The 18,128-nt window shown below is 42.9% G+C and overlaps 1 protein-coding gene across 2 annotated transcripts in view; it reads right to left on the bottom strand.

The window, feature by feature from the left end:
• KATNA1 (katanin catalytic subunit A1) overlaps positions 1-18,128 on the bottom strand; it is a 64,303-nt gene that overhangs the window by 41,177 nt on the left and 4,998 nt on the right. Inside the window, exon 2 of one of the 2 annotated variants that reach the window (XM_077486678.1) lies at positions 10,384-10,550. In XM_077486678.1, the coding sequence (XP_077342804.1) occupies positions 10,384-10,542 (159 nt within the window). In that variant the 5' untranslated portion in view covers positions 10,543-10,550. Of the gene's footprint in view, positions 1-10,383; positions 10,551-18,128 lie in introns of those variants that run through there. The other variant, XM_077486679.1, reaches the window with a different exon arrangement.

Genomic DNA, 18,128 nt, shown 5'->3' with positions numbered 1-18,128 from the left:
TCAGTGCCACCCAGCAGTGCCCACAGTGCCACCCAGCAGTGCCCACAGTGCCACCCAGCAGTGCCACCCACAATCTGCCTCAAAGGTGCTGCACCCCAGTGCCGCCCATCAGTGCCCAGCAGTGCCACCCATCCGTGCCACCCATCCGTGCCGCCTTATCTATGCCTATCAGTGCCCACCAGTGCAGCCCACCAGTGCAGCCCACCAGTGCCCACCAATGCAGCCCATCAGTGCCCACCAATGCAGCCCATCAGTGCCCACCAATCAGTGCCGCCTAATCAGCGCACTTCAATGAAGGAGAAAAATGACCCGTTTGCAAAATTTTAGAACAAACTATTAAAACATGATTTATTTATTTTATTTTTTTGCATCTTTTTTTGTTTGTTTAGCAAAAAATAAAACTCCGAGCTGTAACTAAATGCCACCAAAAGAAAGCTCTATTTGTGGGAAAAAAATGATAAAAATTTCATTTGGGTACGGTGTTGTATGACCGCGCAATTGTCATTCAAAGTGCATCAGCGCTGAAAGCTGAAAATTGGTCTGGGATTGAGGGGGGTTTAAGTGCCCAGTAAGCAAGTGGTTAAAATCCCACCCATTCAGGGGGAAGCCCTTTTTTTTTGGAAGGAAGGAGGTTCTAGGCCTCAGCAACACCTTATCCTTGTGCAACACTAGACAGGGTCCTTTACAGGAAAAGGCTGCCAGCTCAGACACACAACTCAAAGACATGATGATAACAAGCAAAGCAATATTGTGGGTGATGGTAGAAAAGGGAATATCTCTAATGGGTTAAAAAAAAAAAAAAAAAAAAAAAAAAAGCAGTCTTTGAAAAACAGAGAAAGAGAAGCTTGGCAAGAAACAATATGTACAAAAGTCTTGACCAATGCATGGAGGGCTACCTGTCTTTGAAATAAGATCAGGACTGAGATTTGCCCCTTATTGGTATTTGCAGCCAAATGCGGATTCAGGCCAGGTTGCAAAAAAGGTTAGATTTTTTTCCCACTGGAGTATTTTCTGGGATGAAATAGTCTTTCACAATGCGAAATGCGCCTTCTATGTGTAGACTTTGCGAGAAGACTTCCAAGCTTTTAACAGCCATGCCGTTAATGTTCCCCTGTGACCAACAGTAAGCAGGCAGGATCTTATTGCAGAAGAGATATGCAATGTCTCTTCTGCAATATAGTTGTTGGGTGGCTCGGTGTACATCACTGGCACTATCCCTTTATGCCGGGATAAGGGCCTCCTGTGCATGTGCAGGAAGTGACATCATCCTGCACTGGCCAATAAAGACAGCACCCAGGAGATGCCCACATAGGAAGGGAACCTTTAAAAGGCTCCCTTTAGTTCCACTTTAAACCTAGTGTCCTGGGATTAGGAGAGCCAGTCAATCTAAAAAAGAGCCCACATCCACCTGAGCCAGTTCAGATCCTGCAGAAAAGACAAGGAAGGAGTTTCAGAAAAGGAAAGGTGCAGATCAGCCTATACTGATCTCAAAACATTAACAGAGCTTTCACTGCTTCTGCCAGAGGATCTCTGTATATGGAAACAAATCCATCTATTTTGTTGAACTTGAAGACCAGTAGATCCACATCCAAGGCCCTTCCTGTGGCACAGGTCCTGAAACATGAAGAGTGTACCGATCTTTCAACCAGGACCGGGTGCTGCTGGCCGAGATAGACTGCCTGCCAATTTCTCACAACTGTAATGTAAATAATGGACAAGGCTAGAAGTTCTGCCCAGGCTGGAATCCTTTGCTACCTCTCTTGTTGCAGCTAGACTTTTGGTTATTTCCTCATGTTTGGTGTACACCACAGCTGTGACATTGTCCAACTGGATCCTTATCAGATGGCACTCCAGTTGGGGCATCCAGCTTTGCAGGGAGAATCAAGTTTCTCAGAGCTCAAAAAAAAAAAAAAAACTTTCAGGCTTCTTATCCATGGTTTGGATCTTCCAACACAGTTGGAACAGAGTTGGGGAGAAAGGATTTCCCCATCTCAAGAGCTGGACTCCTGAGCCACCAGTTCCGAGAAAACAGTCTTCAATATCAGTTTGTCTAGAGATTGAACCAATTTGTCCCAGGCTGACAAAATGTTGCGTTACAGGGGTCTGGATTGGAACCGAGAAAATGGCTCGAGCTGTGTCTAGGAAAAGACAAAATAATAAAATATATATCTACATCTATCTCATTGTGTCAGTTCCAGCCCTGACCTTGGAAATTCAGGATCCAATAGAACCTTTATAAGGTCTGTACTGTCCGCACCACATTGTGGGTCAGTATTTACGCTGACTGTTCCCTCAGTGGTAGATCATCCAAGTATCCCACAATGGGAATGCCTTGGGAGCGTAGCAAGACTAGCATGCTTGTGAATACACTCAGGGTGCAGAAGACAGGCTAAATGATATGGCTAATGGCAAAAGTGTTGGGTGCCTACTGCCAAATGGAGAAAGGGCTAATGCACTGAAATACAGGGACATGCAAGTACATATCCTCTGTTCAGAGGCTAGAACAGCCTCCTTCCTTCAGGAAGACATGACAGATCTGGTGGTCTCCATTCAAAAATTTTATACTCTAATAGAGACAAATTAAAGCCTTCAGATCCAAAATGTGCCTCATTTCTGAACAGTGAAACGGACATAGTAAAAACCTTAAACCTTTCTCCATTGGAACAATGGCAATAACTACTTTGCTGAAAATGTTTGAAAGTGCGGCATGGAGCTCTGCCAGCAGCGTTCTTGGTCTACTAAATTAAACACTTTAGTCGGCTACAATATGACTAAACCTAAAAATGGCAATTTTAGTCAAAAGATTAGGATTACAACTGAAACGAAAAGACCAAGTTAGACTTACCGGTAACTTGTTTTCCAGAAGTCTTTCAGGACAGCACCTTGAGAGATAGCGACTCCACCCTCCTCGTTAGGAAACACCTTCTTCCTCCAGACTTTAAAGGGAGGCGCCTCCCTACCACACATCAGTTGTAGAAGAGAACCTCCGGCCCCGGCTGGAACACATTAACACATACGTTAGTCACAGCGTAGCATAATATAATACCATAGGGCGGGATGCTTGCTGTCCTGAAAGACTTCTGGAAAACAAGTTACCGGTAAGTCTAACTTGGTCTTTCCCAAGGCGTCTTTCAGGACAGCACCTTGAGAGGATAACAGAGACTTACCCCTTAGGGCGGGACAACAGCTTGCAGGACCTTTCTGCCAAATGCCTGATCGTTGGCAGAAGTGAGATCCAGTCTATAATGTTTCACAAATGTGTGAAAACTCGACCATGTCGCCGCCTTGCAGATCTGCTCAGGGGTGGCACCAGCTCTCTCTGCCCACGTAGACGCCAGAGCCCTGGTTGAGTGTGCACAAATTCCTGCTGGAGGAGATAACCCTGCCTGGGAATATGCCTCCGAGATAGCTAATTTTAGCCATCTAGCTAAAGTAACTTTAGAAGCCTGAAAACCCTTTATTCTTCCTGAGAAGAGTACAAACAGTGAATCTGAACGCCTGAAGGACTCCGTCCTTTCTAAATAACTCAGCAGAGTCCTCCTGACGTCCAAAGTATGGAAAGAAATCTCCTTATTTCCTTTGGGGTTAACACAAAAGGTTGGCAGTACTATGTCCTGTGTACGGTTCTGAACTGAAGCTACCTTCGGTAGGAATTTTGCATCTGTTCTAAGAATAACTCTATCAGAAAAAATGGAAAGATATGGTTCTTTAATTGACAGAGCATTTAGCTCACTGATCCTGCGTGCAGAGACAATGGCAATCAGAAAAACGGTTTTTAACGTGAGAAACCTAAGGGAAGCCTCCACAAGAGGCTCAAAAGGCCCCTTTGTTAGAGACTGTAGGACTACCGACAAATCCCATCTAGGAAAAACCTTAACAGGAGCTGGCCTAGATCTTTTAAGAGCTCTAAAGAATCTGATCACCAGCGGATCTGAGGCCACAGATTTTTCTAAGAACACTGTCAGGGCTGCTACCTGCACCTTCAGGGTACTAACTGCCAGTCCCTTGTCTGCTCCATCCTGTAAAAACTCCAAGATGGAGACAAGGCTCCCTGTCACCTGGGCGGCTGACAAACACCAAGTTTTATAACGCTTCCAGACCTTAGAATAAATGGCCCTCGTAACCCTTTTCCTACTTGCTAAAAGGGTCGAGATTAAACGGTTGGAAAACCCCTTGCTCCTAAGGAGCTGCCTTTCAGAAACCAGGCCGTGAGGGCCAGGCTGGCCACTCCTGGATGGTTCACTGGGCCCTGCAACAACAGATCGTGTCTGAGGGGCAGACGCCAACAAGGCTTGATTGCCAGGCCTAGAACTGTCGAAAACCAAGCCCTTTTTGGCCAAAAGGGCGTGATTAGAATAACTGGCACCTTCTCCCTCTGAATTTTTCTTAAAATTAACGGGATTAACTGAAATGGGGGGAAAGCATAGCAAAGACGAAATTCCCATGGATAAGCTAGCGCATCTGTGCCCAGCGAGCCATCGCGACTGTTCAGGGAAAAGAACTGGGGAACCTGGGCGTTCACCCTTGAGGCGAACAGGTCTACCTCTGGTAAACCCCATTTTACGGCAATCATTGTGAATACCTCCGGGTTTAGAGACCATTCCGCTTCCCGAATAGCGTTTCTGCTTAGGAAGTCCGCTACCCTGTTTAGATCCCCTTTTAGGTGGACTGCTGATAGGGATAACAAATGTTTTTCCGCCCACCGAAGAATTTCCATGGCCAGTATCTGAAGCGACCTGCTTCTTGTACCCCCCTGTCTGTTTAAATAAGCCACTGCCGTGGCATTGTCTGTTAGGACTTGGACGTGATGGGACTGAAGCTCCTGAACAAACAATTCCAGAGCTAAGGCAATCGCCTTGAGCTCCCTCCAGTTTGAGGACCTTATTGACTCCTCTTTGGCCCAGGACCCCTGAGTGAAACGTGTTCCTAGATGGGCTCCCCACCCCCAGGAACTGGCGCCGGTTGTTAGTCTTTTCCCGACTGGAAAGGCCCAGACTAACCCTTCCGATAAGACATCCTGTCTTTTCCACCACCATAGGGACCTTTTTACCTGGGTTGACACTCTCACCTCTGCCTCTAGGGATGCCACTGTGTGATCCCAAGATTTTAGAAGGAAAGCCTGCAGACACCTGAAATGCATTCTTGCCCACTGGACTGCTGGCATTGCTGAAGTCAGAACCCCCAAAGCTGACATAACCTGTCTTACTGTCAGATTTTGGCTGGTCTGTAATAAAGACACTGCACCGGAAATCTTGTCCTTTTTGTCTACGGGAAGGAAGATTTTTTGCTCCGCCGAATTTATTAGAAACCCTAAAAACCGAATCTCCTGAGATGGGTTTAGGGACGACTTTTGGAGGTTCAAAATCCAACCCAACGCCTCCAGATGGCTGCGAGCTTTGCCTAGATTGGTCTGCAATTCCTCGCTGGATGGGGCGAAAAACAGCAGATCGTCTAAATAAGGAATAACTGCGATTCCCTGAAGACGCAGTGGCGCTAAAGCTTCTGCCATTATTTTGGTAAAAATTCGGGGAGATGATGACAGGCCGAAGGGTAGGGCCCTGAACTGGAGATGATGAACCACACCCCCCAACCTCACTGCCAGCCTGAGAAACTTCTGAGACTGGGGAGAGATCGGAACATGTAGGTATGCGTCTTTTAAATCTACTGACGCCATAAAACATCCTGGCGTCAACAGATTTCTGACCGAAAAAATTGAGTCCATTTTGAACTTCCTGTACCTTATGGACTCGTTTAAAGGTTTTAGATTGAGAATCAACCGAAACTTCCCTGTCGGTTTTTTTACTAGGAAAACATGGGAATAAAACCCCTCCTGCTGTTCTTGCAGGGGTACCTGTACTACTACGCCCTGTTGCATCAGTTCCTCTAGAGAGGACTTCATGGCCAGGGCCCTTATTGGGTCCCGCGGGGTGTTGGTAATCAGGAACCTTCTTGGGGGGTCGTTGACAAACTCGAGTGAGTAACCCTGTGCGAGAGTGGTCAGGATAAACTGATTTGAAGTTATCCCTGACCACTGCGGAAGAAATTCTTGTAGTCTTCCGCCCACCCGCAGAGACGAGTCATTGCGATTTTTCGGCCTGTGTAGGAGGACGGAAGAGAATTCCGCCTCTACCCTTCGGCTTTGGGGCGGACCAACTTTTCCTTCTCCCCTGCAACTTGCTGTCCTGATCCTGAGCTTTTTGAGGTCGAAAAAGACGTCTTGGTGCCTGTTTTTTCTTTTTGACCGGAAAGGATCTCTTTTTATCGGCTGTCCTGTCAAGAATATTATCGAGGTCAGAGCCGAAGAGCAAGTCTCCTGAAAAAGGTAACCCACACAGCTTATTCTTTGAAGCCGAGTCACCCGGCCAGGTTTTAAGCCATAAGGCTCTTCTTGCAGCATTAGTTAGGGCTGCTGACCTGGCCGATATCCTAATTGCCTCAGCTGAGGCATCTGCAACATAGGCCACTGCCGTAATCAGGGTAGGAAAAGAATCTAAGATTTCCTGTTTAGGGGAATCTGCAGCTATATGCGACTTTAACTGGTTAATCCAGTATTCTAAATTTCTGGCTACACACGTTGTGGCCATCGCTGGTTTTAAATTGCTCATAACTGATTGCCATGATCTCTTGAGCAAAAGATCCATGCGTTTGTCCATCGGATCTTTCAAGACTCCCATGTCCTCAAAGGACAGGTCCGTGGACCTTGAAACCTGGGAAAAGGCGGCATCCAGTCTGGGCACCTTGTTCCACACTGCTGCAGAGTCCTCCTCAAAAGGAAAACGCCTTTTGTGGGCTTTGGAGAAAAAGGGCTTTTTCTCTGGATCCTGCCATTCTTTCCTAATGGCTTCAGAGATGACCGGATGAACTGGGAATGTTCGGCCCCTAGGCTCATCCAACCCAGCATACATGCGGTCATGGAGTGATAATTCCTTTTTCTCCTCACTTAAACCAAGCGTAGCATGAATGGCTTTAAGGAGCCCATCGACCTCTTCAAGGGACAGTTTGAACTTAGAGGGGGCTACCTCAGAATCCTCCAACTCCTCTTCCGAATCTTTAACGGAAAGAGCAGTGGACTGCTTTTCCCTATCTGAAGGGTCTTCAGGCAGAGATTCTAACACCGGGATTGAGAGAGACCCCTGGGAAGACTCTGAAGTGGAAGGCTGACTAGCAGCCGGGTTTGCTAGCGAGTCACGAAAATTCTGAATCGTGGCGTATAGCTCCTTCTTTACAGAGGCCACCAGATCCTCACATACAGAGGCAGATTCCTCCTTAACTAAAGAAGTAATGCAGGGACTGCATAAGGTTTTCTTCCAATTTTCTCCCAGCTTGGCCCTGCAAGAAGGACATCTTTTCTTTGGGTCAGAGCTCTTAGCCTATGAAGAAAAAGACAAAAAGGGAAAAAAACCAGGGAACCCTTAGTGAGACCCAGTCTCAGCTTTGATAGGGATCACCACACAGGTGCACTGAGAAGAAACCAGTCAGCTTCTAGTGCCCAGACAGGCCCCTTGCCACCAGGGGGGGAGAAAAAGAGAAAGAGCGAGACCAAATGCCAGGAAATAGGAAAAAGAAGGCAGACTTTAACCGCTGCCTCTTACCTGGGCTTTGCTGGTGCCTGTGCCTGTCCCCACCGCTGCAGACGCTGAGTCTTCCATATCAGGTGTGCAGAGATCCACTTGTGGCTAAACGCCGCCTCCGGAGTCACGCCATGCAGCTGCACCGGACCGGAAGCGGAAATAGGCACCAGCACCTGTCCTCCCTCCTCCCCCCTGCGTCCACGCCGGAAACGACGTTTCAGCTGACCCGATGACCCGCTCTGTCACTTCCGGCGCGACCGCCGAAAAAAAAAATGGCGGCGGCACACGCGCACCGCCGCGCCTACGAACGTGCGGGCCATCGAATCTCCGGCTCTCTCCGAGCACAAGAGGGGAAGAGGAGCCCGCTTGCTACCGCTGACGAGGCGTGGGTAGGTCGGGAGGACAGCGGGTCTCTAAGGGAGGAAAAAAAGGGAAAGAAGCCTAGTCCCTCAGGAACACCTAAGGAAAAAAGACTCCCTCCCAAAAGGTGTTCCCTCCGGGCCGGAGGAAACACAAAAACTGATGTGTGGTAGGGAGGCGCCTCCCTTTAAAGTCTGGAGGAAGAAGGTGTTTCCTAACGAGGAGGGAGGAGTCGCTATCTCTCAAGGTGCTGTCCTGAAAGACGCCTTGGTAAATTTGAGTTAAAAAATAACACTGCACTACCACATTGAAAACTGGCTACAAGGGCAAGTTCAGAGGGTGGTGATAAATGGGAAATACTCGGAATGGTCAGGGGTGGGTAGTGGGGTCCCACAGGGCTCTGCGCTGGGACCAATCCTATTTAATTTGCTCATAAACAACCTGGATAATGGGGTAAAAAGTTTAATCTCTGTATTTGCAGACACTACTAAGCTAAGCAGGGCAATAACTTCACCGCAGGAAGTGGAAACCTTGCAAGAAGATCTGAACAAGATAATGGTGTGGACAACTACATGACAAATGAGGTTTAATGTAGAAAAATGTAAAATAATGCATTTGGGTGGCAAAAATATGAATGCAATCTATACACTAGAGGGAGAACCTCTGGGGGAATCTAGGATGGAAAAGGCCGGGGGGGGGGTCCTAGTAGATGATAGCAGCGGCTTGGCATTGCAAACAGAATATTGGCATGCATTAAAAAAGGGGATTAACTCCAGGGATAAAGCGATAATTCTCCCACAATACAATACTCTGGTCCGGCCACACCTGGAGTATGCTGTCCAGTTCTGGGCACCAATCCTCAGGTGAATGGAAATGGAACTGGAAATGGAGTACAAAGAAGGGCAACAAGACTAATAAAAGGGTCTGGAGGATATTAGTTATGAAGAAAGGATGCGAGCACTGAAATTTTTCTCTCTGGAGAAGAGACGCTTGAGAGGGGATAGGATTTCAATTTACAAATACCATAATGGTGACCCCACAATAGGGATAAACCTTTTTCACGAAAGGGAGTTTAACAAGACACGTGGCCACTCATTAAAATTAGAAGAAAATAGGTTTAACCTTAAACTACGTAGAGGGTTCTTTACTGTAAGAGTGGCAAGGATGTGGAGTTCCTTTCCATAGGCGGTGGTCTCAGCGATAGTTTCAAAAAACGATTAGTTAAGCACCTGAATGACCACAACATACAGGGATATACAATGTAGTACTGACATATATTCACACACATAGGTCGGACTTGATGAACCTGTGTCTTTTTTAAAGCTCACCTACTATCTATCAGAAGGGGGCAAATAATAATAATAATAATTATTATTATTATTAATATAATAACATTTAATGTTGGGAATATATTCAGGTAATATGTGCAATGGCATTACAGCCAATAGGGTTTAGTTTTTTGGCTTTTTTTGTATTGCAAAGTTGCACTTCTGTTTGCCAAAAAGCAATATTTTTTGTTTATGAATCTTGGTTTTAATTATAAGGACGTTATAATATCAAAGACTAAATCTGTTTCCGTAGTGCACATACAAACCTTATTACCATAAACAACAAGTCTTTAGATTTTTACTCCAGGAGTATACAATGAGTTTGGCAATTCTAGAGAAATTCTTAAATAATGCATTACAATTTAACTGTACTGAAGATTTTAGTCAACTAAAATAATTCAGATGAATAAAATACGACAAACTAACATGGCATTTTAGTCAAAAGCTAAAGTGTCTAAAGTTCACATTCTAGTGAAGTACAAAAAATGGCCTACAAAGCCATTACACCAAGGATACACAGATCCAGGTAGCTACCTAAAGAGGCCAGAACAGCATGGTGCCAAAGTCTTGATTGAAGGAAAAATATATAATATATAATTACATATTTTCAGAAAAGACATCCATCCTCATAAGACACTAGCAAAAAAAATGGATGGATGAATTACACACACACAGAGAAAGACAAGGGTGGGCTTTACAGTGACTGATCACTGTGGTCGCCTCCAATTAGCTACCACAGTGTTCAGGTGACCCCAAATCAGGAGTTCCAGGTCCCAATCATTAGTATGGGCCTGGGACTCTGAGCCCCCAGTCTCTGCGCTGGAAGCATGCCATGCGGTGCACTCCCCAGCATAAAGGGAGGTACGTAAATATGCAGTGGGGCCGCATATCTGTTACATCGGTGTCAAGGGGTTAGTGTACACAATACCCAAGTTGAAAGTCTTTGATACAGTTTACAGTAATTTAGAGGACCATAAAATTATATCAACTATAACTCAATGACAAAATTCAACATGAAATGTCGAATGCCTGACTTTGGACCAGATTACATCAAACAAATGCATGTGTCTACTCTAAAACCTTCATGTGCAAATTCAAACGTTAGCTATAAAAGGAGGTCTTACCTGTTGCCATTTCTGCTGTAGGAAGGTGTCCTTCACATACAAATATTTGCTCATCTGTTCCAATACACCCTGATAGTAAACCAAGGCAGAATCATAGTTGCCGAGAAGAGCATATTCACGCGCCAGTTTCACATTCTCGCTTATCATAAGGAGACTCATTCTGATTACTGAGGGGGGAGAAAAAAAAAGTTAAACTTTTCTCCAAGACATAAAATTTCAATATATATATTATATATAAAATCTCACAATCGTTAAAATAATTGTGATCTCGATTCAACCCCTCTGACTATCTCTATTGCAGAGTTTGCCGATTCTCTCATATAGCAAGTGGAGAGACTTAGCTGCTCACTCAGCTGTCAAAAGAAAATGGGCAGTCTGACAAGTTTTTAATATGAAACATTGTAACTAAACTTCCTTCCTTAGATCAAAGGGAAACTTCTGTGTGTAAAGAAAAAAATCCAGGCCTTCTGCCAAGTTTTTAAACAGTGTGTAAATGCAGGAAGTTTAACCACTTAAAGTCTAAATCTTTTTCTGACACTTGCTTAAGTTAAAAACCAATATTTTTTGCTAGAAAATTACTTGGAACCCCCAAACATTATATATATTTTAGCAGAGACTTTTTTTTTGAGTGGGCTCCACTTTAACTTGTGAAGTTAGTTACACCCTCGCTCCTGGGGCACTAAGATACTTCTGCCTCCCTAGTGAATTCAGATTATGTGTGATGAAGCAGCTCTGACAGTCGCTACTTGGGCAACCACCCAGTTTCTCTGCCTAACACGGAATCTGACTTTGGCCGTTCCAGAGAAGAACATTTCACATAGGCCGTTGTCAATGTACGCAAAACTGAAAAGTTTTTAGCAGCTGAAAACACATATATAAAATGTGATCACGGCTTTTTTTGTGCATCTTTCACAAACATCTGTGAAGTTTTCAGGCACTTTCATTGAAAAAGCCTATTGGGACCAAAAATGCTTAAACTATGCCTAAATCTGTTCCCACAAAAAACGTGTGAAAAAAAAAAAAAAAAGGACTATCAAACGACTCCTTGTGCCTCTTAGAAAATACCCTGGGGTGTTTGCTTTCCTAAATGTAGTAATTTTTGTGGGCCTTTCCAATGTCCTGGGGCCCCACAGCCTCAAAAGGGATAGTGAGGAAAGTAGATGAGCAATTTATGCCCCTAGAAAGCCTCATGGTGCCCTTTGGATTTTGGGCCTCTATGTGGCTAGACTGTGAAAAAGTCTCACACGTGGTATCTGCGTACTAGGGAAAGTAGCATAATGCGTTTTGGGATGTAACCAAGTATGTCAACGCGTTGTGCGAGATTTAACTTTTTAAAATAGCAACTTTGTGCAAAAAATAAAATTTACTTTAATCATCATTTGCCAAAGAAGTTTGGAAAAATAATTACAAATTCAGAAAAACTCAGCATGCATCCCAATATCTTGGGACAATCTACTTTCCAAAAAAAAAAAAAAAAAAAAATTGTCATTATGGGGGTATTTGTATTACATTTTAGGACCTCAATAAATGGGAAACGCTGTCAGAACAAAGATTGAATACTTTTTTAGTATTAATAAATTATATATTTTATTTATTTTTTTTAAACACACATACATTTGGACATGTAATATCATTCACACAGACTAAATATACCCTATTAGTTTTCTCTGTCACAAAAGAAATTTAGCAGAATACAATGCTGCCTACTTTTATGAAGAACCATTGAAAAAAAATAACTGAGAAAAAGCATGGGCTTTGTTTTTCTTCTTTACATAGCAGAAAAGAAAAACAGTGCCGTTTAAATACTGCCATAAGAGAGCTCAGTCTTAAAAAAAAAAAAAAAAAAAAAAGTTATAAAATTAATTCGGGTATCGTGTTGCATAGCCAAGTAATTGTCATTCAAAGTGCGACAGCACAAAAAAACTGGGGGAAAAAAAAAAAAAACGACCTGGACTGGATGGGGGTAAAACAGTCTGGTCTTGAAGTAGTAAACAGACTTTAGTTCCGTTTTAAACATTATCACTAAAAACTGTTGGTAACAATCCTCCACAAAACACTCAGTACTTTCTGTATCATGATAACCTTTGCAATGAGATTGATTCAAACAACAAACCAAAAAAAATGAAATAAAACAGAACAGCTGTACACATAAAAATGGCCTGCTTATGACCTAAAATACCAGTATAATTATAAGTAAATCACACAATTACAGGTATATTGAATATATGAAAGTAGCATGACAAGTAAAAGCAGTGCACACAAATAATAATGTCTTTGTTTGCATTACAGCACACATGTAACTCCCTTATGCACCTCTCCCATAAAACATGCACAAACAGGATCAGGAAGGTATCCATACAGGATGCTTAGAATGATGCTGACCCACCTATCTAAAAGTAAACAGAAGAAAAAAATACGAGTGTCAATTACATCACACTTTACAGATACAGGATGTATTCATAAAGCCAAAGCAATCTTGTAAGGATTCTTCTGCTGAAAGGATCACTTCGCCTTCATATCAGCCTTCTTCAGACTACAGAGCGTTTTTTTTTAAAGAATTCCTAAAAAGCAAAACCTTTTTTTTTCTAACTTAGGACAGAGTGGTGGGGGATCAGAACATCTGCCAGGTTTTTATTGTGGTCTGTGTCCGAGTTATGGGTATTCACCCTCTGTGCCATGTTTATCATCATTACCACTGAAAGTGAAAGAAGAAAAAAAAAAAAAAAAAAAAATCACACATTGTGGGTTGTCCCCAGAACAGTAACAGAGGGGAAATATCCCAATGGGGACACTAGTTTCCTTTCTTTGGCTATGGGACAGGAAGTGAAGAGAAATGTCCCCAATGGAAAAAAAAAAAAAAAATCTTACCGGGTTATAACCCTCCTTTAATCTATCCAAAATGAAGAAGAAAAAAAAATGTTTTTAGTTTTACTGCAGTAAAATACTAGCAATTAGGACATGCAGAATGTTATACACACCAGTGCATTAATGTCGCCTCATGTCAAGCTTAGGGCATATGGTAACCTGCCTCTTTCATTAAATTTGACACGTTTAGAATACGTTTTTGAAGCGTTCAATTCTGCTTCTGAAAATACCTGAAAACCAGCATTGGCGCTTGGACAGTTTATTAATGCTCCATAAAGCACCCTGAATGCAGGTTAGGACTATAGTCAAGTTAAAGCATTTGTTACCCTAAAAAAAACAATAGATCCTGTTCCTTTAAAGCATGTTATACAGCACAGTGCTTGTGCTGTGTAATTTGGCCCCCTGTATCACCTAAAATACCTGGCTGACCCTGCCTGGTTCTGCCCTCCCCGTGTAAACTGACCACGGGTTATCATGGCTGCTGAGCCCCGACGCCGTGGTCAGTTTACGTGCCGCCGTCATCCGCAGCTCTCCTGTCCGCCTCTCCCCCCATGTCAGCTTGTGACAGTGTCCTGCTCCCTCCCCTCCTGCTGCTGAAATTACATTTAATGTTTCATATAATCTTGTGTGTTTCGTTATGCTATGTGCCGCAGTTTTTTTATTTTATAAGACAAAGAGGCCGTCTATACCAGATTTTTTTTTTAAATGCCGTTCACATGACCTCTCTCCTCTCGACTGAAGTAAGCGGGGGATTCTCAGCCCCTCCCACTCTAGCTGTCAGTAAGAGAGGGGAGAGGTGGCTAGTCACATGAGCGCCGAGCAGCGCTCTGAATTCAGGTATAGACAGCATTTTTTATTTTTTTTATAAAACACAGACGGGTACATAGCATAATGAAACACAGGATTATATAAAGATATCACAGTGGCTTAAACACCATTTGTACCTTAATTTGTTATTTCTAAGCCCATGAGAAAGAGGCCCAATACAGAGAGCTTTCCGCTAGGTCAATTGTAACCACATTAATGAATATGTAAGAAAACCGTTTACCATTGTGCTTTTTTTTTTTTTTTTTTTTTTTGCACAAACTGTTCAATTTTCTTGGATTTCGTTCCACAGATCAATAGTCTCTTTCAGGAATCCCTAAACGAAATCAGAAGTTCTGCGCATGCATTTTGACTACTGCAGTCTTTTCTTAAAGGTCACGTAATGCTAGCAAGGGTCACGTAAAGCCAATATGAAAAGTGGCACTTCTGTCCTAGCATCCGTGAACAAACAAGTTGGCTTGTGCTCTGTAAGTAGCAGCAATACCCAATAAAGAATTTGTAGGGAAAAGATGTACATAATATATGGTTTATGGGATTATGAGATGTAAGCCTAGTTTGTATTGTCTCCTGCCTCCCAAAGAACGCAAAACTGTGCTTTTTTGGTTCAATAGACTTCAATGGAGAAGCTGCAGAAAAGCATGTAATGCATTTTTGCAGCAATTTGTGTTTTTTAATCTGCCCAACAACAAATTGGCCAAAAAATAAATAAAAATGTAAAAATGCAAAACCGCAAATCGCAGCAAAATCACGTGCGCAAAAATAAAGGTGTGTGGTCTATGTGGACCCATTTCCAGATATAAACAATTAAAAATAAATAAATAAAAAAAAGGTGTGTACCGAGCCTTATGCTGGCCACACGGATCAATTTTCAGACGAAAAATCTTTGTTTGTTCGCTGAATGACAGAATGTTGTTTGAAATTTTCACTTGTTTTTAAAATTAATGCCATTTCTGAATGAAAACCACATATACCGTCTAAAAATTCCTTTGACCAAGAAGTTTTCTATTTCAAAATTTTCCTGTCACTGTGGTTGAAAATTGAACATCGATTTGACCCCACTAACGATTAGAAAATCGAACAAACGTTCGTAAAAAAATTTTTTTTTTTTTTTTGAAGGAAGACATTGTTTTTTTAGATAAAAATAAATTAGATCTGAGTCTGATGATATTTACCAGATTCACCCTTTAATAGTATATATACACACAGTACATCTCTCCTCTAATAGTATCTCTCTTCTGTCTGTTCTCAGAGTGGATTAGATATTTTGTTCCCTAACCATATAGTTGGTTATATTTACCACTGCATATAGATATTTAAGAATAAAATTGCCTTTTTTTTTTACTTTACATATTAACTAAATATACACCACACTTTTTATTAAGGTTATTAACGATCAAAACAATCGGCCAACTAATCGATTAAGAAAATAATCATTAGTTGCAGGCCTAATTTAATCACAGTATAAATACAGATGTTCTGTGAAGCCCTCAGGGAGGGTTGTTAGAGAATCTTAGGTCCCTTTCACACATGCTGGGGGACCTGATCGGACGCTTCATTCACCTTTATGGAGCAACAGATGTCAGCTGTGACATGTCCACTGACATCCCATGCCATCCGATCCGGTCAGCCAAATCCAGATGGATGGAAACCCTTTTCTATCCGTCTGGTGGATCGGATGAAAAATGGACAGGCAGATCCGTTTTCATCTGATCTTCCATAAAGGACAGCAGGCCTTTGACAGGTCCATCTCCGCACAGTGAATGTAGACAGACCTGACATCCGCCTGCTCAGTGGGGTTCAACTGAGTTTGTCAAAACGGAAGTGCCCCGTGTACAAGGGGCTTAAGTGAACAAACAGTATCATGAAGGCCAAGGAACACACTAGACAGGTCAGGGATAAAGTTGGAGAGAGATAGATACACCCATATTCCCAAGCTTTGAACATCTCACAGAGCACTGTTCAATCCATCATCCAAAAATGGAGAGAGTATGGCACAACTGCAAACCTACCAAGACATGGTCTTACACCTAAACTGACAGGCCAAGGCAGGGAGAGCATTAATCAGAGAAGCAGCCAAGAGACCCATGCTAACTCTGGAGGACAGATACACAGCTCAGGTGGGACAATCTGTCCACATGACAACTATTTGTGCACTCCACAAATCTGACCTTTATGAAAGAGCAGCAAGAAGAAAGCTAATGTTGAAACAAAGCCATAAGAAGTCCCGTTTGCGAGAAGCCATGTGGGGGACACAGCAAACATGTGGAAGAAGGTGCTCTGGTCAGATGAGAACAAAATGTAACTTTTTGGCCTAAAAGCAAAATACTAACATATGGGCGGAAAACAAACACTGCACAAGAGCCCAAACACCAGTGTTAATTTTGGCAGCAAATTTCGATTTAGTTTTAGTCTAAGTACTAAAATGGCATTTTAGTTTTAGTCCCATTTTAGTCAACTGCAATAGTTTTAGTCAACTAAATCGTTTAGTTTTTTTTTATTTATTTATTTTTTAATCGCAGATTATTTTATTTTTTTATTCTTTTATTTTTTTTGAGAAAAGCACCCAGCTCTACTTATGCTGCCAGGAACAGGATCACTAATGTGACATGGCCCTAATGTCTGTATACATAATAAAACATTGTAGAAAATGCTACAATACATAGGCACCTGGGTACCAGATAGTTGCATTTTGAGAAGATATCGTAATGACCATGATGTGAAAAGTTACAGACCAAGAAGTAACAATTCAAGGTCCAGTCAAAGCATTTTCCACAACACAGAATCCACTCATATACAGTACGTCCAGTCCTAAAATAGCATGTTTTTCAAAACAAATAAGATGTGTGTTTGGGCCAACTAATCGCATTTTGTTTCTTTTTTAAATCACATTGAATGCAAGAACTCATGCAATAGTTATGGACTATAACAGTAATGGGACATTGAATTTGAGTCACTGAAGCTAAACATGTGCAAAAATGAAAATAGCCATCGGTTTAATCTAGCTGCTTGAATTCCAATGGATAATTGCTTAAAGGGATTGTAAAGTGATTTTTTTTTTTTTTTTTTTCAATAACAATCATGTTATACTTACCTCCACTGTGCAGCTCGTTTTGCACAGAGTGGCCCCGAACCTGCTCTTCTGGGGTCCCTCGGCGGCTGTCTCTGCTTCCTCCCACAGGTGCTTCTCACGTTCATGCGAGAGAAACACCTGTGGGCGCGCTCCCGTGATACAGCGAGCGGCTATAGCCGCCGGCTGTATTACACGGCCCCTCCCCCCAGCGCTCCGCGTCAGTGGATGTGATTGACATCAGCGTGAGCCAATGGCTGCGCTGCTTTCCATCCATCCACTCCAGCCAATCAGCGACCAGGATAAATGGTGGAAAGGACGTCGGGGGACGAGCGCGGGACTTTTGAGGGGTGAGGTAAGTAAAACGGGGGGGGGCTGGGGGCTCCGGCACTGTCAGATGTTTTTTCACCTTAATGCATAGAATGCATTAAGGTGAAAAAACATTTACCTTTACAACCCCTTTAAGGCCTCATGCACACTGGTTGTTATGAAGTTCTAAAAACACCTACAGTATAGCTTTGCAGTGTTTTTAAGCATTAGCATTGAGGCTGCATTCACACCTGAGCGTAGCTTTTTCAAGCGTTTTTTGCGGCGTTTTTTACCGCGATTTGCGGTGTTTTTTACCGTGATTCGCAGCGTTTTTTACCGCGTTTTTTCGCGAATTTGTGCAGGGCAAAAGGTCACCAATGTTAAGCATTGCAGATACAGCGTCAAAACGCCCATAGAAACGCTCGTTGTCGCGCTAAACGCTCGAATCAAGCGTTTCCATTAGTTTCTATGGGAATGAAAACGCCCAAATCAGCCCGATTCGCACGACAAAAAAGGGTCCGGAACTTGTTTGAGCTTCAGGCGACTTGGAGTGGAGATGTGAACCATCTCCATTGAGAATAATGTATTTTTTCCCCTCCAGCGTTTTGTAGCTTCAGGCGTAGGGCTACAAAACGCTCAGGTGTGAATGGGGTCTAAGAGTTTTATTTTTTTTCTTCAA

Source organism: Lithobates pipiens, unplaced genomic scaffold (assembly GCF_037356315.1).
Source record: "Lithobates pipiens isolate NorthernLeopardFrog02 unplaced genomic scaffold, aLitPip1_a1.2 Scaffold_18, whole genome shotgun sequence".
NCBI classification, from domain to species: domain Eukaryota; kingdom Metazoa; phylum Chordata; class Amphibia; order Anura; family Ranidae; genus Lithobates; species Lithobates pipiens.
The sequence above is the reverse complement of the archived record's forward strand: the minus strand, read 5'-3'. Positions and strand labels throughout refer to the sequence as shown.